The 22,389-nt window shown below is 41.0% G+C and overlaps 2 protein-coding genes across 3 annotated transcripts in view; both read right to left on the reverse strand.

The window, feature by feature from the left end:
• The window catches only part of LOC122200754 (olfactory receptor 6M1-like), a 30,305-nt gene extending 8,346 nt beyond the window's left edge, over positions 1–21,959 (reverse strand). Inside the window, exons 1-3 of the mRNA XM_042906478.1 lie at positions 21,887–21,959; positions 10,389–10,483; positions 9,904–9,953 (exon numbers count right to left, since the gene is read on the reverse strand). The gene's annotated coding sequence lies outside the window, so the exon portion shown is untranslated. The remainder of the gene's footprint in view (positions 1–9,903; positions 9,954–10,388; positions 10,484–21,886) is intronic.
• On the reverse strand, positions 5,093–21,925 carry LOC122200755 (olfactory receptor 8D4). 2 transcript variants are annotated; one of them, XM_042906479.1, is made up of 3 exons: positions 21,887–21,925; positions 9,904–9,953; positions 5,093–6,043 (listed from the first exon to the last, which is right to left on the reverse strand). In XM_042906479.1, exon 3 carries the CDS (start codon positions 6,026–6,028, stop codon positions 5,093–5,095), a length of 936 nt encoding a protein of 311 aa, XP_042762413.1. In that variant the 5' UTR covers positions 6,029–6,043; positions 9,904–9,953; positions 21,887–21,925. The 2 variants fall into 2 exon arrangements, with proteins under 2 accessions (XP_042762413.1, XP_042762414.1); XM_042906480.1 differs by lacking the exons at positions 9,904–9,953; positions 21,887–21,925 and adding an exon at positions 7,295–7,367.
• Positions 21,960–22,389: the final 430 nt, after the last annotated feature.

The following is a 22,389-nucleotide window of genomic DNA, read 5'->3' on the forward strand; positions in this document are numbered from 1 at the left end:
TTTGAAGCTCTTGCTTGCTCTCAAGGATTTAATTGAGAGTAGCTCTTGGGAATATGAGGTGAAAGAGGTTAATTACTATTTTGTAATTAAAGAATCTTAATCATGAAAAACCAATCACAATCACAAAGTTTAGTTGGAGATGCCAAATAGACATATTCAGGACTCCAGGGCAATTATCCCAGGGGTGTTGTTTCATTCTGTTAATCAAAGCTTGGTGGCCTGCTTTCAAGCTTTAGGGTAGCAAAACAGAAAACTTTTGATGTTCCCCAATAACTGACAAAATGATGTTGGTTTTCCTTTCCCAGGAATGCTGGCAGTAACAATCCTTCCAATGCTCTGAAAATGATAAATTTTCCTATTTTTCCTCTGTTAAAATGAAGAAAAATTCTCCTATTGCCAAAACCTATAAAAGGTGACTTTCTCTTCATTTATACACTAGGCTATACCTAATCCTTATAGTAGCCTAAAAATCCTTAGGCTGGTGAATTGGGGTAATGGTTAAGCTCCAGGAAGTGAATACAGACATTTTCTAAATTGACTGAAGGCAATCTCCAAAAATATGGGGTAGACACCTTCCCAAGCAGCCAGACATATAATGGAGAAGGGTCCAATTGACCCTACTCTCTGGCAGGGACCTCCTGTGCATATTGCTTCCATGGTGGCTCTTGTCTATTTAATTCTACAACACAACATCCCTTAGTTTCTGGGGCCCATCAATTCCTCCTATCAAAGCCTTGAAACTTTGACATATCCATTAAAAGCCAGAAATTTGGATCAGATTAAAAAATCCAACTATATTCTGGTTACTGGAGACACATCTAAAACAGAAGCAGAAATAACGGTGGATAAAGAAAAGGATACAAAAGGGATATACAGGGCAAACATTAACCAACTTTGGTAGATTGTATTATTGTTTCCAACTCTTATGTACTTTTCTTCTTCAAAAAAATTTTTTTACTGAAATATAGTTAACACACAATATTACCTTAGTTTCAGGTGTACAATACAGCGATTCAACAAATCTATGTGTTATTGCTATGCTGACTGCAAGTGTAGCTACTATCTGTCACCATACGACACTATTGCAATACCATTGCCTGTATTCCCTGTGTTGTGCCTTCTGCTCCCTTGACTTATTCATTCGATCCCTGAAAGTCTTTTTTTTTTTTATATATATTTTTTACATTTATTTATTTTTGAGAGACAGAGAGAGACAAAGCGTGAGCAGGGGAGGGGCAGAGAGAGAGGAAGACACAGAATCCAAAGCAGGTTCCAGGCTCTGAGCTGTCAGCACAGAGCCTGACGTGGGGCTCGAACCCACGAACTGTGAGATCGTGACCTGAGCTGAAGTCAGGCGCCCAGCTGACTGAGCCACCCAGGCGCCCCTCGATCCCTGGAAGTCTTTATCACCCTCTCCCCTTCACACATTTTGCCCATCTCCCCTACTCCCTTCCCCCCTTTCTCTATAAGATGATTATGTATTTCCACTTACACATCCCATTGTTTCACTGACTATGTGACATGCCTAACGTGAACAATGTTTGAGCTAAAATTTGCGGCATTCTTTTATTCCCTCTGTCACAAGAATGGGATGTTGCTGGTAGGGGGTGTCTTTAGTTTGAATTTAAAATGAAAATATACATGGAACAGAGACTGAGCAGTTTGGGATCTACCAACATGCAATGTGAGGGGAAAAAAATCCTCCAAAATTTTTGTTAGCTATTGAAATTTGGGAGATTGCTTGTTAATGCAGATAACGTAACCAAGACATAATATAACATAACCTAGACTCTAAGTCCAGAAAAAAAAAATCCATCAAAAATAAACACCGTGAGAAGGGAATCTGGCAAGAGCAAATAAAGGAGGCCAGCCAGATGTCCGAGGCTAGATACTCCCCTTACATGCTTTGGGCTTCTGTAATCTTGCTTGCCTCTTGCATCAGGCAACTGCCCGTGAAGCACAAATGATAGTGTCCTCCCCCTTGTGGAGCCAACGGAATGTTTCCAAGTACGTGGAAGTTAGCCAAGCATAAAAGAAGGCCAGCACCAGGGCTCTGGGCTCAGCCTTTGGAGGTGACTTTGCTGGGCCAGCATTGGTGTGAAATAAACAATCTTTTCTGATTCCCTGAGTGTGTGTCTCTTGTCTCTTCCTGGGCACTGAGTATTTGCTGTAACATTTTGGGGGCGTTGTCCAGGAAGCTGTCTGGTAAAGTGGAACATATGAACCGGGCCCTTAAATCAGCCATGGCAAACTCCCTGGTAACCCTATAAGACCAGGTGGACACTTTAGCAGCAGTACTGTTATGAAATAGAAGAGGGTTAGACCTGTTAACTGCTGAAAAGAGGGGGGAATATGTCTCTTCCTAAATGAGGAATGCCGCTTCTATGTTAACCAATCAGGGATAGTTAGAGATATGGCCCAACAACTAAAGGAACGGATCATCAAATGGAGGCAAGAATTAGCAGACTCATGGAACTCTTGGAGCAACATATGGAATTGGGCATCCTGGCTCCTCCCTTTAGCTGGTCCTCTCCTAATGCTTTTCAAAACCCTACTGTTTGGTCTTTGTATTCTTAATATGCTAGACAGCCTTGTTTCCTCTTGCCTAGAAGCTATAAAACTCCAGGTGATGCTCCAGCTGGCCCATTCTAGCTATCACTACTCTCCTTTGGATGGTGAAAAACCCTAGATGTCATGCCCCTCCCTTTGACATCCTTGTCCAGCAGGAAAAAGCCAGAATGGTCTTTGCTCCTCCTCTTGTGATAGCAAGGGGTTCTCCAGCCCCTACAAACTGATTTTCTCTAAGCCTGCTATAGCAGCTTGAGAATCAAGAGTGGGGAATGAGAAGGTAAGCCAGTAAGAGCAGATGAAGGAGGCCAGCCAGATATCTGAGGCTGGATACTCCCCTTGCATGCTTTTGGCTTCTGTAATCTTGCTTGCCTCTTGCATTAGCCAATTGCCCACATAGCACAACTGATAGTGCCCCTCGACCCCCACCCTGTGCAGCCAATAGAATATTTCCAATTACCTGGAAGCTAACCAGGCATAAAAGAAGGCCAACACCAGGGTTCTGGGCTCAGCCTTTGGAGGTGACTCCATTGGGCTGGCACCAGTGCTAAATAAACAGTTTTCTGATTCCTCAGGTGCGTGTTGCTTGTCTCTTCCTGGGTGCAGACTATTTGCTGTAAAAACAGGGGCACCTGGGTGGCTCAATGGGTCAAGCCTCCGACTTTGGCGTAGGTCACGATCTCGCCGTTCCTGAGTTTGAGCCCTGCGTCAGGCTCTATGCTGACAGTTCAGAGCCTGGAGCCTGTTTCATATTCTGTGTCTTCTCTCTCTCTGCCCCTTCCCCACCCATGCTCTGTCTGTCTCTCTCAAGAATAAATAAACATTTAAAAAAATTAAAAACACACAAAATAAAGTAACTTTTAGGTAAAAAAAATGGACACCCAAGAGTGACCATTATCAACACATTTGCACACACACAAAATACTAAAGGTAGTTATTAAAGTGGAAAAAAAATAATCCCAAGGAGAAATTATAAAGAAAGAAACTAAGAATAACATAGAAGGTAAATACATGTATAATAAGAATTAATCTTGACTTTACAAAAAAATACAATGATTTTATGAAGTTTAAAATATATTTATAATAAAAATTCATGATAATAAAGTACAATGGAGTTCAGGATCCTAAATTTCTAACACAATTGGGGAACTAATAAAAGAGTCATTTGTACACAATTTTAATAATTTGAAGATGTATTTTTAATTTCTGGTGTAACCACTAAAAATCCCATGTATGACTAAAAATTAACAGAAAAATAGAATAATTAAAAAACTTTCTCAATCCAAAAGAAAGCAGTCAATGAAAGAAAAACAAATAAAACTGGTTGATTAAGTAGAAAAAACAATGAGATGGAAAATATGTACACAAATATGTCAGTGTATACTACACGTAAATGTGTTAAAATTTCAAATTAAAAGAGCTACATCACCAGACTAGGTGCAAATCCCAACCATATAAAGACCTTAAATGTAAGAGCACAGACATGTTAAAGGTGAAAGAATTGAAAAAGACACACTATGTAAACTCTAACAAAACAGTTTTTAAAAGTATTTTGTTTTTCTAGTTGTTTATGGCAGGAAATTTACTCTGATCTCAATGATTTTATCACAGAGTGTAGAAGCTTCTCATTTATTAGAGTTTTGTTTTCTTTTGACTCAGGAATTATTCCAAGGAGTTTGGTTGTTTTTAAATGTCCAAATATAAGACTTGTTGTGCTTAAACAGCACCTACTAATTTCAGCTTTATTGTGTTGTGGTTAATGACTTCTCTGCTACTTGAATTTATTGACTTTTCCTCCATAAAATTATATCTGCTTTATACATCATGGATTGAAATGAAGAGATATTCTCAGGAGAGTACAAATTTTAATAAACAGATATTAGTTTAAATGTTTATTTATTTACTTTTGAGAGAGAGAGAGAGAGCCCAGTTGAGGGTCAGAAAGAAAGAGATAGAGTCCCAAGCAAGTTCCACACTATTAGCACAGGACACAATGTGGGGATCAAACTCACCAACCATGAGATAATGACCTGAGCCAAAATCAAGAGTCAGACGCTGAACTGACTAAGCCACCCAGGCGCCCCTATATTAATTACATTTTAAATATTAGCAACATACTAAATATATATATATATATATATATATATATGTATATACTAATTTACAATATTAGGTATATATTTTCACTTCACTTCATATTACTTTTTTTTTTAATTTTTTTTAACGTTTTTATTTATTTTTGAGCCAGAGAGAGACACAGCATGAACGGGGGAGGGGCAGAGAGAGAGGGAGACACAGAATCGGAAGCAGGCTCCAGGCTCCGAGCCATCAGCCCAGAGCCCGACGCGGGGCTTGAACTCGCGGACCGCGAGATCGTGACCTGAGCTGAAGTCGGATGCTCAACCGACTGAGCCACCCAGGCGGCCCCACTTCATATTACTTTTAAAGAGTCAGGGTATACATGCAAACACACACATACTATGATTATAAATACATAAATAAGCCTTACTAAAGAGCACATTCTTTATAAAGGTATTTTTCTTTTTAAGAGTTTTATCAGTGCATCTTTCACTTCCTTGTTCCTCAGACTATATATCAGGGGATTCAACATGGGAATCACGGTGGTGTAAAATACTGAGGATACTTTCTCCTGGATGAGTGAGCTGCGGGAAGCAGGTTTGAGATACATGGACATGAGAGTCCCATAAAATGTAAGAACAGCTGTCAAGTGGGAACTGCAGGTGCTGAAGGCTTTGGACCTGCCCTCTGTCGAGCGCATGCGGAGGATGCTGGAGAGAATAAAGACATAAGAAATGATGATTGTCAGGCTGGTGGCTATCATGTTAAATCCACCGATGACAAAAATCAAAAGCTCATCAATGTAAGTGCTTGAACAAGAGAGTTTAATAAGTGGGATGATGTCACAGAAATAATGTTTAATGATGTTCGAGCCACAGAAATTCAGCCTTAGTATACAACCGCCATGAATCATAGCATCGGTAAATCCTATTGAGAAGCCAGAAGCCACCAGCAGAGAACAGACTCGAGGGGACATGATGACATTGTAGAGCAGGGGGCTGCAGATGGCGACATAGCGATCATAGGCCATTGCAGCTAACATGTAGCACTCAGAAATGACAAACATACAGAAAAAAAATAGCTGAGTCATGCATCCAGAATAGGAGAGAGCTGTATCCCTGCATAAAAGCTCTGCCAGCAACTTGGGAGTAATAACAGAAGAATAGCACAAATCTACCAAAGACAGACTACTGAGGAAATGGTACATAGGGGTATGAAGTTGGGAACTCAATCTAATTATTGAGATCATGCCGAGATTTCCTACCACTGTGAATGTATAAATCCCTAAAAAGAGGCAGAAAAGAGGCAGCTGAAGCTCTGGTTGGTCAGTTAGTCCCAAAAGAAGAAACTCAGTCACTGTGGAATGATTTCTTGTGCCCATTCTCTCCTGAGAAATCTGTGGAAATGAGAGGAAGACAAGAAATCCCAGCTTGCCTCTGATTCCCTGTAGCCCAGGTGTTTCTAGTATGGAAACATGCAACAAAGTTTATCTTATCCCCTTGACACCGAGCTTGTACCTTCATTGATGTTCAGGGACTTTGACACCCCCACCCCACCCACCTGCCCAAAGCCAGCACTCCGATAACATAGTAAGTAAGCATCTATTTAACTATGCTATAAATAAACTTTAGCAATCTCTCCAGTGTCTCAAATTCTTTTAGCCAAGTATAAAGCCTTAACTCTAGAGTCAGAGAGAAGACAAAAGACATAGGAGAGGCTTTCTAAAGCAAATCAGCCAAAGGTGTTCGTAAAAAAAGGGCCGTGGACTGAGAAAATACTTTTGTGAATGACACATTTGCTTAGGGCTGGCCTGCCCCTAGGATTTCCCACAGAGAAGATGTCCATTGTTAGGTCAACTATAGTTTCCACGTCAAGGTTTCCAAGGATGTTCAACAGAATTCTCAGGAGCTATTCATAGGTTTTACATGAAATAAACAGCCCATGATTTCAGACACACAGAGCTACAGAAAGTTGAAGAGGTTTCTTAACTGAGGGATATTTCAGAATCTCCTAGTGAGCTCTGTAACATACAGTACTTTCCAAACTTATCTGATGATAGAGTCCCCCACCCACTGTTTAACAAAACCTATTTTAGACTCCGAAAACCTATTTTGGCTCAGAACCTTTTAAGAAACTGGTTTCATTTGCATGTGTGTTCCATTTTTAATCTGGTCCCAAGCTAATTTTCAGGTAGGAAGTTCATTCTTCATATACTTCAGTAAAGCGGAATGATGGCAGAACAGCAGACTTCCCAAACGGTTTTTGCCTTGACTCTCTGGCCATCCTGTGGGCTAAGCCCACCTTTCTCATCAAGGCCCCCTGAGCATGATTTAATGCCCTACGGCTGGCACTGATGCTTCTGGCAATGCCAGCAACAACCAGATAGTGGTGCTTCCACTGGAAGTTCCCAGGTAGTGCATGCTATCTTCCACTCACACTTTTTCCATGAGGGGACGGGATGGCACATGGTCTGACGCTGCCTGCTCTGGGGCCAGCCAAGGCCTCATCTCTGAAAAACTGACCATTTTTCTTTAGTGTTGGGCTGTCATAAAGCCCTATCTAGACTCTCTCATGTTTACAGTTTATACATAACTCTGCTCAGACATCTGGTTTAGCATTTTCTGAACCTGCTTGGCCCAGCACCTACCTTTCTGTTTGGCTCTTCAAGAAGTTCTTCACGCCGTCTTACTTTCAATCCGAGGACACATGAGGACAAGGCACAGCTCCCGTGGCCACTGGCCTTCCCGGGGATGCAGGTGCCTCCTTCTGATTTCCCAAACTAACTAAAAACAAAGAAGCTTCATAACACTGGATAGCTGTTTTCTGAGAAGGTTTCCAAATTCTGCAGAACACATGACTTTTGCAGCTGTCCTTCTCCCATCTTTCTAAATTAATTTAATTATTTTTTTAAAGGTTTTTACTTAAGCTTGAAGGACAGCAAGAGTGAGCAGAGGAGGGGGCAGAGATAGAGGGAGACAGAGGATCCGAAGCAGGCTCTGTGCTGACAGCAGAGAGCCCGATGCGGGGCTCGAACTGTGAGATCATGACCTGAGCGAAGTCAAACGCTTAACCAACGGAGACACCCAGGCACCCCTCTTCTCCCATCATGAGGGATGCAAATAGGAGAACCATGGGCAAAAGAGATTGTCCAATTGCTCTTAGCCTGATGTTGAAATACCCCGGAGTCTTCCTTCCCCTTTAGCCCTTACCAATCAGCAGGCACAGGTGTAGTCTAGTCTCAGAGACAACACAGAGAGAAATGTCAAAGAATGTTCAAGAAGACACATTTGCTCAGTTTTGGCTTTTAATCTCTTCCCATGTGTGCCTTCAGACCTTCCTGAGCATCGCACACATACCAACCGGTCTGGCCACGTGTCTAATTCTCCCACACTTTCCCTACCTCCTACTGGCCTCTATCGAAGTAACTTGTCCTCCATCCTGTTCCTGTTCGTTGCTCTGTTTGGGGGCCCTGAACCCATCTGCCCTTTATTCAGGTGAGGATTCTCTCTCCCGTGTCTTTCCTACCCTTCACCCATTTCAGTGATTTAGGTCCTAGCTACTCGATGCAGAGTCAACAAACCCAGCACCAGCATCATTTGGAAATTTGTAAGAAAGGCACCATCTCAAAACCTCAACCATACCGACTGCATCAGGATCTAGATTTTAGCAAGGTTCCCCACAGGATCGGTGTGCACATTAACGTGTGAGAAGCACTGTTGGAGGTTATTCTCTCCCGGAGCTGAAATCACCTTTCTTTGTTGTTTCTTCCTCTGAATCTCTTTTTTCTGCTTTTTTGCTGTGCCAGAAAGCATCACGCCACCATGAAAAGCCCAGCTTTGAAGAACAGTTTTTTTTTTTTTTTAATGAAGAGGTTTCTTTAGTCTTTTTTGCTTGCTTATTTATTCATTTGGTGGGGGAGGAGCAGGGGAGGAGGGGAGGGTGTCTGAGGTGGGCTCTGGGCTGATAGCAGAGAGCCCAACGCAGGGCCTGAACCCAAAAACCGTGAGAGTCATGACCTGAGCTGAAGCCAGATGCTCAACCGACTGAGCCACCCAGGCGCCCCTGAGAACAGCTTCCTAAGAACAGCTTTCTTGGATGAAGGATAAAAAACTGTATTTTACATTTCAGTATTTTGCCATCTGTATGCAGACTCAGAGACTTCATGGCAGTGAAATGTGCATGTCCAATAGCTTATTATGACAAATTGTATTACGCTTTTGTGTTTGCAGGGAAGACATGTTATAAAATGATACCTTAATCCACATAGAACAATGCTAGCAATGTTACACGTTAGCATTGTTAACAATGTTAGCAATGTGAGCTAGCACATTGCAGAAAAATACTTTATTTAACCATCTACTAAACAGTAAGTTCCACCATTCCGGGGTTAAAACTTTTTGTGTTGTTTTGGAACACTTTCCAAAGTGATCTGTTTACACTGACCCAGACCTGATTCAGATTCTCACATAATTTCAGGAACTCGAAAGTAATCTGCTCATGTAAAAGGTGTTTTTAAACATTTTAATGCACCACACAGTACTGTTAAAACTATGACAATTGAAACTATTTTACAAAGGTGGAGTCCAGATTAGCATTGCCGAGTAGAAATATATGCAGGCATATGGGTAATTTAAAATTCTAGAAGTCCATTTTTTTCCAAAAGTAAAAACAAGCAGCTGAAGTCAATTGTAATACTTCAGTTTACTTAACTTGATATATCCAAAATTTTCTCATTTCAACATGTTAAGATATAAAAATCCTAATGAACTATTTCATGGTTTTGTGTTTTTGGTGCAGATCTTTAAAGTTGTTAATGGATTTTATACCTACAGCACTTCTCAAATCAAATTAGCCACATTTTAAACGCTTAGTGGCTGCATATGGCCGGTGGCTACGATATTGGACAGCACAGGCCCAGAATATATATATTTTTAAATCTGACCTAATTGTCAAATCCCCATGACCCCCACCTTTTTTAAAAAAATTGTTTTGAAAGACAGAGAGCATGAGTGGGGAAGAGGTAGAGATAGAGGGAGAAAGAGAAGACCAAGAGGGCTCTGCACCATCAGTGTGGAGCGCGATGTGGGGCTCGAACTCACCAACAGTGAGATCACGGCCTGAGCCGAAATCAAGAGTTGGATGCTTAACTGACTGAGCCACCCCAGGCTCAAGAAGGAAACCATCAGCACAGAGGTGCAAAAAGAGCACTGAACTATGAGTCATAAGATTTAGTTCAACCACGGCTCTAAGACTTACTATATAATATTGGACTCCTCGTAAATTCTCTTAGAGGTTCATGTTTTAACCTGTAAAAGACAATAAATACTTTAATCTTTTTGTGCCAATTAAACAAGACAATAAGTATAAACACATTCTGTGCATTGCAAGGTCTATATAAATGTATTTGTAAAATTCCTACTTTAGATGTTGTGATCTCACAGCTTTATTCACAGATTCGACTCTATTTGCCCCTTTTTGGATGAGGGGGCAACACACAGCTGTGTCCAAGATGAGTGTCCACGGCCTCTGACAGCTACTGCTGTGGTTCAGTGGACTGCAAACATTGGAACCTCCAGAGCTCCGGTGGATAATCAGGAGTTGATGTTCGAATCTGTTGCAATACTTCTCCAATATGAGCATTGTGAGTGTGAAACTCCCTTTCCTCCTCGGGACATGCTTGCTGAGTGCCTCTTCCTCTTCCTATCCTTTTTACGTTAGGAATAAAGTCGGGTTAATTATACCTTTTCATCCTTAAGTGTCTACAAGACCACAGCGAAAATGAAGAGCAGATTTAAATGAATCTGTGACTTCTAGTCTCAGTTTACGTATTGTATGTCTGGAAAAATAAAGATCGGTAATTCTCAAGAGTTTCTTATCTCCTGGGGTTTACCATATTTGTGTATTTGTAAGAACTGTCCCTATCATCCTCTTTTTACATAAGTAAACTTAGTCGATTTAATGTTGTCATGTTTCTAGAGTCATGCAATTAATATAACCCAACATTAGGAATTATTTAGGACACAATGTTAAAGAAATGGAATGGATTTTTAAAAAGTGTATAATTTTCTCATAGAAATTCTTTTAAACTATAGAAGTAGATTTCTAGTTTTATGTATATATTTTAAAGTTTATTTATTTTGAAGGAAAAAGTGAGAGAGAGAGAGAGAGAGAGAGAGAGAATGAGTTGGGGAGGGGCAAAGAGAGAGGGAGAGAGAGAGAATCCCAAGCAGGTTCCACACTATCAGTGCAGAGCTTGATGTGGGGCTTGAACTCATGAACTGTGGGATCATGACCTGAGCTGAAATCAAGTTGGCTGCTTAACCAACTGAGCCACCTAGGCGCCCCTAGTTGTACATTTTTAAATGACAAATGATGAAGCCTTTTTATTTTTTTTAATTAAAAATTTTAGGGGCACCTGGGTGGCTCAGTCGGTTAAGTGTCTGACTTTGGCTCAGGTCATGATCTAGCAGTTCATGAGTTTGAGCCCCGCGTGGGGCTCTGTGCTGACAGCTCAGAGCCTGGAGCCTGCTTCGAATTCTGTGTCTCCCTCTCTCTCTGCCCCTCCTCCACTCATGCTCTGTCTTTGTCCCTGTCTCTCTCTCTGTCTCTTGAAAATAAACAAAAACATTAAAAAATTTTTCTAAGTTAAAAGAAATTTAAATTTTTATTTAAATTCCCATTAATTCACATACAGTGTAATATTTGTTTCAGCTGTACATTATAGTGATTCAACATTCCCATACAACACCTGGTGTTCATCACATGATGAAATCTTTTTGATTTGTTTGTTAAGCATACTTAAGCCCTTTATCATATTTTATTTATTTTTTTTTTCAACGTTTTTTATTTATTTTTGGGACAGAGAGAGACAGAGCATGAACGGGGGAGGGGCAGAGAGAGAGGGAGACACAGAATCGGAAACAGGCTCCAGGCTCCGAGCCATCAGCCCAGAGCCTGACGCGGGGCTCGAACTCACGGACCGTGAGATCGTGACCTGGCTGAAGTCGGACGCTTAACCGACTGCGCCACCCAGGCGCCCCAAGCCCTTTATCATAGATTAGGCATACTGAAAGAGGATTTAACATGAATCCCTTCAGAACTTTGCAATCTAGTGAGGCAGAGTATATTGTTCAACACACGACTAGCCTGACAAATGATTGTATGAAGGAAGGATCGTATACAGTCCTCCGTGTACTAAGCAGTGGGTAGTGTTTGAGCTCAGAAAGTAGCAGAGCACTACTGTCTATAGTGATAAAGATAATCTTTATGGAAGGGTAGATTAAACTTTTAAAAAATGTTTATTCATTATTGAGAGACAGAAAGAGAGAACATGAGTGGAGAAGGGGCAGAAAGAGAGGGAGACACAGAATCTGAAGCAGGCTCCAGGCTCTGAGCTGTCAGCACAGAGCTTAATGTGGGGCTCGAGCCCATGAACCATGAGATCCTGACCTGAAGTCAGACACTCAACCGACTGAGCCACCGAGGCATGGCTGGGAGGGTAGATTTTACACTGAGCCTTCAGAAGTGGGGACAATTTGCTCAAACTGAGTGAATACAAAAGGATATTCAAGGAGTAGAAAGGTCCTGAGCAGAAAAAGTCTAGGAAGCAGAAAGTGGAAGGAGTATGGAAAGAACCTGGGGATAAAGGCAGCAGAGTCAATGCTTCCTCTTTTTGATTATGGGCAACTCATGTCAGGGATGGCTCTGGGGCCAGCCAGGCAGTCCCTAGCAGTGGCTTTCCGGGACGGTGAGCACCATGTGCTTGGTGACCTCCGGACGAGCCCCTAGTGGCACCCTTAACTGACAAATGCACTTGAAAACTCCAAACTTTCAGAACAAACTACTGGACTCAGGTCCAACTGTGGCAGAAATTATGACATTATTTGTTTTCAATGACTTCACAGTTAATTAGTATCTGCTACAGTAAGACATATGCTAAATTTTTGGAAGTGGCGAAAAGGTGGATCAAACCTAGTACTTGCTGTGAAACAATTTCTGTTCTTAGGTAAAAGCGCTTTTGGTACCAGTCATATTTCCCCAGCTATTTTTCTTGTTTTTATTTTATTTTATTTTATTTATTTTATTTTATTTTTTTAATGTTTATTTATTTTTGAGACAGAGAGAGACAGAGCATGAACGGGGGAGGGGCAGAGAGAGAGAGGGAGACACAGAATCGGAAACAGGCTCCAGGCTCTGAGCTGTCAGCACAGAGCCCGACGCGGGGCTCGAACTCACGACCGCGAGATCATGACCTGAGCCGAAGTCGGCCGCTTAACCGACTGAGCCACCCCGGCGCCCCTATTTTTCTTGTTTTTAAATTTTTTTTGAAGTGTGTTTGTTTTGTTTATTTATTTATTTATTTGAGAGAGAGAGAGAGAGAGAGCAGGGGAGGAGCAGAGAGAGAGGGAGAGAGAGAATCCCAGGCAGGCTCTGCGCTGTCAGCACGGAGCCTGATGCGGGGCTTGAACCCACAAACCATGAGATCATGACCCAAGCCAAAACCAAAAGCCACACATTTAACTCACTGTGCCACCCAAGCACCCGCCCCCCCCCCCCCCCCCCCCCCCAACTATCTTTCCTCTGTGCTGACCACCACTTTGGCACCTTCTTCCACCACACGTATGCACATGTACGCAGGCCTCCTTACCGTTTGGGAACTTGTTGAAAGAGGGATAATTTCTCATTCATCACTGTGTTCCTAGAACCTAACACAATGCCTGGAATATAGTTGAATTTGCTCTTTTCACCATCTTATCCCCACCAGGCATCTAATTCAATCAATATACTTTGTTTTTGGGTGCCTGGGTGGCTCAGTAGGTTAAGCATCTGACTCTTGGTTCAGCTCTCGCTGCTAGCTCTCTGTCTCTCTTCGAATCTCACACGCTTATTCTCTCTCTCTCTCTCTGTGTCAAAACAAATGGATAAAGTTAAAAAAAACTTTGTTTTTTCCTATCTAGAAAATCATGATCTGAGAAACCTGAAAATAGGCCAACTTAGAGGGGAGGATTTCCATTTACCAGAAAAATTGCCAAATGAGATCAACTTTTTCATCCAGCTTTATTGAGATATAGTTGGCAAATAAAAATGGCATATATTTAAGTTGTATAATGTTATGATTTGATATACACCCATGCACACACACATTGTGAATGGTTTCCACAATCAAGCTAATTAATGCATCCAAAACCTCACATACTCACAATTTTAAAAAGCTTTCATTTTTAAGATGAGTAAGTTTTGGGGATCTAATACACAGCTTGGTGCCTCTAGTTCAGAATATCATATCGTATACTCAAAATTTGGTATGAGATCAACTCTTAACCAAAAGAAATCAGTCATGAATGATAAATTTTATGGTATTAGAAAAGCAGATACTTATTACACAATATTCTTCCTTATTCTTAAAATCAAATATTATCTATTTTATTTATACTTGTTCTAGCAATATTATTTCATAGGGGTCTACTGGAAGTGTATTTTAAACACAACACTTTAAGTGTAGTAAAGATACCCACTGACAGCCCATGAATCATACATATTGTGAATAATGTTTAGTAAAATAAATCTCAGATCGCCCTATTATGGTGTGTGTGTGTGTGTGTGTGTGTGTGTGTGTGTGTGTGTGTGACTGCCTTGCCATGAAAGTAGTTTATTTCGGAACAAAAAGCTATTTGTGGGGTGCTTGGCTGGCTCAGTCACTAGAGCCTGTGACTCCTGATCTCAGGTTTGTAACTTCCAGCCCTGCATTGGGTGTAGAGATTACTTAAATAAGAAATTATATTTTGAAAAAGCAATTTGTAATTTGTTATGTAAATATGTGGGGTTGTCTGATTGTAAAATGCAATATGATCCAAAGGCTAAGAGAAATGTTCAGATTATCTGGTATGCTTCATTGTAATATGGATAAGTCAAAGTTGAGTCAACAAAAGCAATGTCTTAATAGTTATAGCCAGAGTTCCTTCCAATGTGCAATGTTATTCTGTGTTCTACTTTGTTACTATTGAATCGAAGGTGAGCTGAGACCCTATATATAACTGTTAATGTGTTGTATGACTTAGAGTAATCATTCTTGATAGATCAAACCCTTTCTCTGATGACCCCCGTAAGTCATTGATCTTCATGCCCACGCACATAATTACGTGATTTATTTTCCACCACTGGCATGGTAGAATCAACTGAAAAAATGCTAGGGTATATGTTGCCTAAGAGGGCATTCTCTTTAATTCTTAGGCAAAGGGTATAGGATTTGAGATGTTCGATCAAGTGAAATAACTAATATGAAAACCAACTTAGATACTACTTTGGAGATAAAATTATAGAACATTGATCTGACTTTACACCCAGTTACTCTCCCATGCCTCGTCTGGGGAAGTTTCTATAATGAAATCGAACATGGAGATCAAGAAGTCACGCAGAGATAAAAATATAAAGATAGAGAATGGTTTGGATGAAGTTCTCTTCTTCCTTGTCTTACTCGTCTACACTCAAACACAAAGATTCAGGATGCTGTCACTAGGCAGAGAAACGAGAAAATTATAAAGTCAGGTGAACTGGTATAAGGCCAGGATGCTAGAGGTGGTTTTGTGTTTTTGTTTTTGTCTTTGCTTTTGTTGTTGTATGGTTTTGTTTGTTTGTTGTTCTGTTTTTTAACCCCTTTAAGACCCAGAGCCTTCCGAGGCTTTTAGTTAGCGCACTTAGGTTTGGGCCAAACTGTAGGATCCACACACAGCGTCATTGTCACTGCCATCAGTACTAGAAACACCCTCTTCGGGAGAGTTTACCCAAGAGTGTGGGGCAGCCTCCACCAGACATTGCTAGCCATTCTAGCTCTAACAGAGTAGAGGTCCACCACTGAGGGTCGTAAGTGGAGACACGTTTTTACATTTGGCCTACGTGTTGTATTTTGCTAGGTGTTGATCCAAGAAATGCTAATGATGCAACCACAGCTTACAGAGACTTCCACTAAAGTTAGATTTTTGTTTTTTGTTCCCTCCAATACCACGAAAAGGCAAAGAGAGAAGGTGCAGAGTCAAATCTCAGTGACAGCTCCGTACTGTTCTCAGATTCTATACCTCTCTGAGGGTGGATATTGTTTATTTTACTAGGTAAAACTCATCAGATCAAGTTCCTGCTTTGTCTTCATTTAAATTCTTCAAGAATTCTTGGCCTTGATGTAAATGGAAACTTGAAGGTGGCCCCCATTATATCATCTGATATGTCCAGATGTGTCTGTACTGCCCACTGCCCACAGACACACCATGTACACACACACACACACACACACACACACACACACACACACAGGGAAGATAAGGGGAAAGGACTTGATATTTGTTGAGTACTGATCCAGACATTTGGAAAACATTATCCCAGTTGCTAGCAGTAACTACTCAATGAGCTAAACATGGGACTCCATTTTACCCTTGAGATTACCCAAGCTCAGAGTGATTGCAAAATCTACTCAAGGCCACACAGCGGGCAAGTGGCAGATCCGCAAAGAAGCGAATCCACAAAGCCTCAGACCAGAGCCCATGCCCTGCCGCCCCAAGAGGAGAGTGAGCAAGAAGATGGCTGCTTATATTTGGAGAGAGAAAGAGGACGTTTAGTGTCTCCTAGGGGATTTAGCCCACATCACCAAATCTGAAAAGCAAACCGATTTGGAGCAAATATTTTCCCCAATAATAGAGCCGGTGAACTTGGCTAGAGAAGTATCTGTTAATCTTTTTCTCACTGACCTCTCCAAAAAATGCACCAGACTCATAATCCGCATAGGTATTCAGGTGATTCATGAAAAGAAGCCCCGGAAGTAAGGCCCCTCTTGTTTCAGGATTCTTGGACTCCATCTCAAAGACCCTGGGCACTGTGGAAAGGGGCCTAGAGAATAAGGAACACATCCAAAGACCAAGCACCACAACATTCCCAGGTGGTCAGTGCTATGACTGCAAGAGATTCTTAAATGTTAGTGTGCTGAAAAATCTTTCAGCACATCTGGAAAAAGTTGGTCCCCCCCACCCACCCGCAAAGTTCTGATTCCATAAATCTGGGGTTGGAAAAAAACAATCTTCAACTTCCGTAAGCATTCCAGAGAGGTACTGAATCAAGAAATCCTGGGTGTGGCAAAATGTCATCACCCAGTTTTGTCCTTCAGGGAATCCTTTCTGCAAGCCCAGGCCCAACCTCAGGAAGGCATCCCGATGAAGAAGAGAACAGGGCAGCCAAGTGACAGGAGAAATCATCTGGATGGAGGTTTAGACACAGACCACAAACACATGCTGTGTTAGACACTATCTGCCCATAAACACCACAGTTAACCACCGTCACTGAGGCCAACAGGTGGAAGGGGAAATCCCAGTTTTATGTACGTGCCCCAGGGTTTCATGTTGATTCTTTATGTCTTTCTCTTCAGGAGATGTCAGGAATAGCTGTTTCAGCACAGGGAATATGATACAGTCTTGCCTTGAATACATGTTCCTATGATACAGTCTTGCCTTGAATACATGTTCCTCGGGCAGGAATCAGACAAGCCAGGTCTCAGATTGTGAGGTCTGTTAGCGGATGGTCTCTCAATCCCAAACTGGAGTATTTCTGGGGGAGCGCAGGGAGGTAGCCACCTTTCCCTTTATTTTTTTATTTTTTAATTTATTTTTAAAATTTTTTAATGCTTATTTATTTTTGAGACAGAGAGAGACAAAGCATGAACGGGGAAGGGGCAGAGAGAGAGGGAGACACAGAATCCGAAACAGGTTCCAGGCTCTGAGCAGTCAGCACAGAGCCCGACACTGGGCTTGAACTCACGGACCGCGAGATCATGACCTGAGCCGAAGTCGGACGCTCAACCGACTGAGCCACCCAGGTGCCCCTCCACCTTTCCCTTTAAAGTGAAGGAAAACACTTTATCCAGGCGAGAGTCCCAGAACAGTACAGTTAATGAATTGCCCGTTAATTCCCAGCCCTTGGAGACAGAGCCTCACAACGCCCTCATTCTTGAAATAATTGTTGAGATCATGGAGGTACCTAATCAAGCGAATAAGTGATGGAGACACTGATTTAGGTGAATAGTTATTCCATTTTCCTTTATGGTCTCTGGAGTTTGTTTCATTTAGGAAAAGTTTTAATTGCCCCAGATGGGACTATATTCAATTGTGTACAAGGGAATCTTGTAATTGGGGATGCTACAGTATTACAGTTTCTACTTTCCACGATACTTTCAGGCGAGAGAACATTCGTACGTATGTACACAGTCCTCAGTGGATTCCAATGTTTATAACTGGACTTTCCATGGTTATCTGTCTTAGGAGTGACATGATTCATGATTTGTGGTCTACAGTTCTTTTTCAGATCCTAGTAAATGGCTAAATGTGTGCATGGAGTGGATATTCAGAGAGAGAGAAAGAGAGAACACACATGGGTTTCTCATTTTGAAGATATTTTGAGATCCTTTCCTGCTATTTACTAGCTATTGTGTGGCCTTTGGGTGAATTATCTCCTCTTTCTAAGTAAAGTTTCTCATTGATAAGATAGATATAATTCCAACGTGTTCTAACTGAACGTTAATGTTTTTTGAAGGTCAAATAAGAAATACACGCAGAAGTGTTTTATAAGATATAAAGAGATTTGGGGTGCCTGAGTGGCTCAGTCGGTTAAGTGGCCAACTTCATTTCAGGTCATAATCTTGCAGTCTGTGAGTTTGAGCCCCGCGTCGGGCTCTGTGCTGGCAGCTCAGAGCCTGGAGCCGGCTTTCGATTCTGTGTCTCCCTCCCTCTCTGCCCGTCCCCTGCTTGCTCTCTGTCTCTCTCTGTCTCAAAAATAATAAACATTAAAAAAAATTAAAAAATATAAAGAGATTATACTAATGTATCTATGGAGTACTTGGGGAGGAAGAAGGGGAGCAGGGAAGACACAGTGAGGGAGTCACCGATGTGACCACCTGACTCCTCTGATTCCACCCATTTTTCTGGACAGGTGCCTGTACAATTCATGAAAACCAACTTTTACAAAAAAAAAAAAAAAAAAAGCAAACTATTTCAGGAGAATGTTATACTTTTGTATATCAACCCAATGGACTTTTGTGTGCTCATTGAAGTTATTTTAGAGTTTCTAACTGCCCATGCTATTAGCTGCATATAGTACCTTTGGTTGCAGCCATGTAGAACCATGAACATGTGTCACATAACCAGATACTGGAGGGTAACAAGCAAAAGGAAATTAGCTGTTGGTGTAGGATAGTAGGATTTATGACTTTTTTCCTAAATATTCTGTCACGTGTTGTTCTCCTTTCTTCTTTTTTGATTTTGATTTTTTTCTTTTCTTAAAAAAAAATTTTTTTTTTAACATTTATTTATTTTTGAGAGACAGAGCATGAGCGAAAGAGGAGCAGAGAGAGAGGGAGACACAGAATCCGAAGCAGGCTCCAGGCTCCGGAGCTGTCAGCCCAGACCCTGATGGGGGCTTGAACTCACAAACTGTGAGATCATGATCTGAGCTGAAGTCGGATGCTTATCTGACAGAGCCACCCAGGCGTCACTTTTCTTTTCTTTTCTTTTTTTTTTTTTTAATTTTTTTAATGTTTATTTATTTTTGAGACAGAGAGAGACAGAGCATGAACAGGGGAGGGGCAGAGAGAGAGGGAGACACAGAATCGGAAGCAGGCTCCAGGCTCTGAGCTGTCAGCACAGAGCCCGATGCGGGGCTCGAACTCATGGACCGCGAGATCATGACCTGAGCCGAAGTCGGCCGCTTAACCGACTGAGCCACCCAGGCGCCCCTCTTTTCTTTTTAATAATGATGCAAAAATGCTTTGTTTCTCATCAGTTAGATCTCTCTTTGCCTTTTTTTAAACAGATATTTTCTAACTTTGTCAGTTTCTAAGTCATCAGAGACTAAAAGCTTCTGCCTTTTCAAGATCTCTCTCTTTCGCTCTTGCTGTTAGAGAGGTAGAAGGGAATGAAACTTCATTGCAATACAAGTCCGTGGTGAGAGAAAATTATATCACCCTTGCGGCCTCTTCTACATTTCCTCTGCAGCAACAACCTGGGAAAGAAAGCCCGGAGTTTTTTAACCCTCAAGAGAACCAAATGATGGGGCAAAAAAAAATCACAGTACAGGGATTGGAATGGAGGACAGAAGACAAAATGGATGAAATAAAGAAAGCATGTGTACTAATAACTGAGGGAGAAAACATCTCACAGGTAAAACATGAAATATTCCGGTGACTATATACATAGAAATCCTATACCTGGGGGTAGAGATGAGGAACATAAATTGCTAAGCCCTCCTTTTCCAACACTTTTCTAACACCATAGGTCAGATCCTTGAGGTACTGCTTCTCTTATTCACATGTCCCCTCCTACTGCATTTTGGGGTGGGGAAAGGTGGATGCTAGGGTGTGTGGTCAATGTCAGGGCGGTGGAAATTCATCTCCCCAACAAATGTTGTATAAGGGGTGACAGGCACTATTTCAGACACTGAAGATACAATTATAAACCAAAAAATATGCCTTCTAAGAGCATATGGTCTATGAAAATACACATGCCTACAAAATATTTTAACATTTTGTAACAAATAATTCCAGAAGTATGCATAGGGTGAAGCAGTACAGAAAGGAGACATTTATTGTTATGTATGTGTTGAAAGGTTTGTTCCTATCAAAAAATGAGACTTGGGGTGCCTGGGTGGCTCAGTCGGTTGAGCATCCAACTCTTGATTTCGGTTCAGGTCATGATCAGGCCATGATTTTGGCTCAGGTTGTGGGATGGAGCCCTGTAGGAGGCTCTGTGCTGAGCGTGGAGATTGCTTAAGATTCTCCCTCTCTTCCTTAATCCCTCTCTCCCACTTGCAAGCTCTTTCTCTAAAATTAAAAATTAAAAAAAAAAAATGCAACCTGAAAGTGAATGATTGAATGAATAATTAGATTCCTTTTCCAATACCAAAACCACAAAGACATTGTCCAGTCATAGCGAGAAAAAAGGTACTTGACCTACTCTTTGGTCGGATTTCAGTTATGCAAATTCCAAACACTGAATGAAAACAAAGACATCTCATTTCCCTTTTCTACAGAGATTTAATACCCACACAGAGGTTTAATACCCCACATATTAAAGTTACTGCTTGAGACAGTGAGCAAGGTTAAATAAAATCACCTCATTTAAACTTAAAGTTCAAAAGAAGGAAATCACTTGCCCACTAACCAAAAGGCCAGTTAGTGGCAGAATGGGGACTAGAGTGCAGGGTTGTTTTTTTTTTTTTTTTTTTTCCTGCTTGATAGCACCCTTTACATCGATTCACACAGATTGTTAAAGAGATTCCTCTTGGATATGCATGGAAATGTTTTACATTCTTCATAACTATTCATAGCTATATCTTAGAGGATATTCTATTCTCAAAGGCCCTAAAACTGCTCTGAGCATTTGGAAATTGCTTAAGTATTATAGGTAGTAATAAATCATCTTTGTTCCATAATTCTTCATTTTGAGACTGTTTCCTATGACACTGCTCAACATTTCTGTACTTTCTTCAATTTCTTGATGACAAATGAGGCAGAGAACCTTTACAATATGTTTTTATTTACCATTTGGATATTCTCTTGTGATGTGTCTGGTTCATGTGTTTTGCACATTTTTCTACTAGAAAATTTTTCTCTCTTATTTATTTATAGCAGTTCCTATATATTCTGGATACCAGCCCTATGTCAGAGATGTGTATTTCAAATGTATTCTTTTACCCAACTATAGGCTTTCCCTTTGACATAAATACAACTAAGGCTCTCTGGTGAAACTAAAGCTCTTTACTGGAACAATCTAGTGAATACTTCTGGAGGTCATGAAGGGCACCTCCTTACCACATAGTCCACAAATGCAGGAGCAGAATCCTACTGTGGTCTTGTCAGAAGGAAATAACAATATAGCAGTCTAATAGAAAGTGAAATTTATTACAAAGATGGTGAAAAAAAAGCCTTAACACTCAGGTTTGAGTACTTAGATCCCGCGAAGCAGAAACTGAAAGGGCTCTACATAGGCCAAAGGAAAGACCATATCAAATGAGGCAAAATTCTGAAACTAGGTCTCTGTCACATGAAGTGGATTATATACTCAATTTTGCAAATCTTTGCTTCCTCTTTTCTCCTCACCAATTCTGAGAAGCCTGGTTTCAGGTCTAGAGTACGTTCCATAGATTCCAGTGGACCTGGGGTCGATCAATGGATACACTTTTATATGAGTGCTTTAAGTTTGGTAATACTTACCAATATTACAGGATGTAATATGCCCCTATTGCAACTTATTACACCAATGGTGAAGCATATTGCCTTGTGATGCTGGGTTTCTTCATTAGCAATCAATCCTCTTCGAGGAACATGGATGATAGATGTTAGCGCTCCCCATTAGAAGGGAAGAATCTCCTTCTGAGCAACAATCCTGAGAAGAGGTCTGATGGAGAAAAAGTCATATGAAAATGTCAAACATAACCATCAGTGAACTCTAATGTAAACTATAGACTGGGGGTTAAAACGTTGTATCAATGAGGGTTTATTAATTGTTAACAAATGTACCACTCTGGTGGGGGATGTTGATAATGGATGAGGCTGTGCATGTGTGGGGGCAGAGAATTGTCTGTGCTCAATTTTGATGTGACTCTAAAATACTCTTAAAACGTCTATTTTAAAAAATGTAGAAAAAATTCCTAAGACATAGACAGCAGTGCAGAGAGAAAAAAAATAACCTTAAATCCTGGCATATTAAAAAAGAA

Source organism: Panthera leo, chromosome D1, assembly GCF_018350215.1.
Source record: "Panthera leo isolate Ple1 chromosome D1, P.leo_Ple1_pat1.1, whole genome shotgun sequence".
Classification (NCBI taxonomy): domain Eukaryota; kingdom Metazoa; phylum Chordata; class Mammalia; order Carnivora; family Felidae; genus Panthera; species Panthera leo.

Excerpts from the sequence above, each read along its gene's own strand:
- LOC122200755 (XM_042906479.1), bottom strand. The coding sequence starts at position 6,028 with ATGGGCACAAGAAATCATTCCACAGTGACTGAGTTTCTTCTTTTGGGA.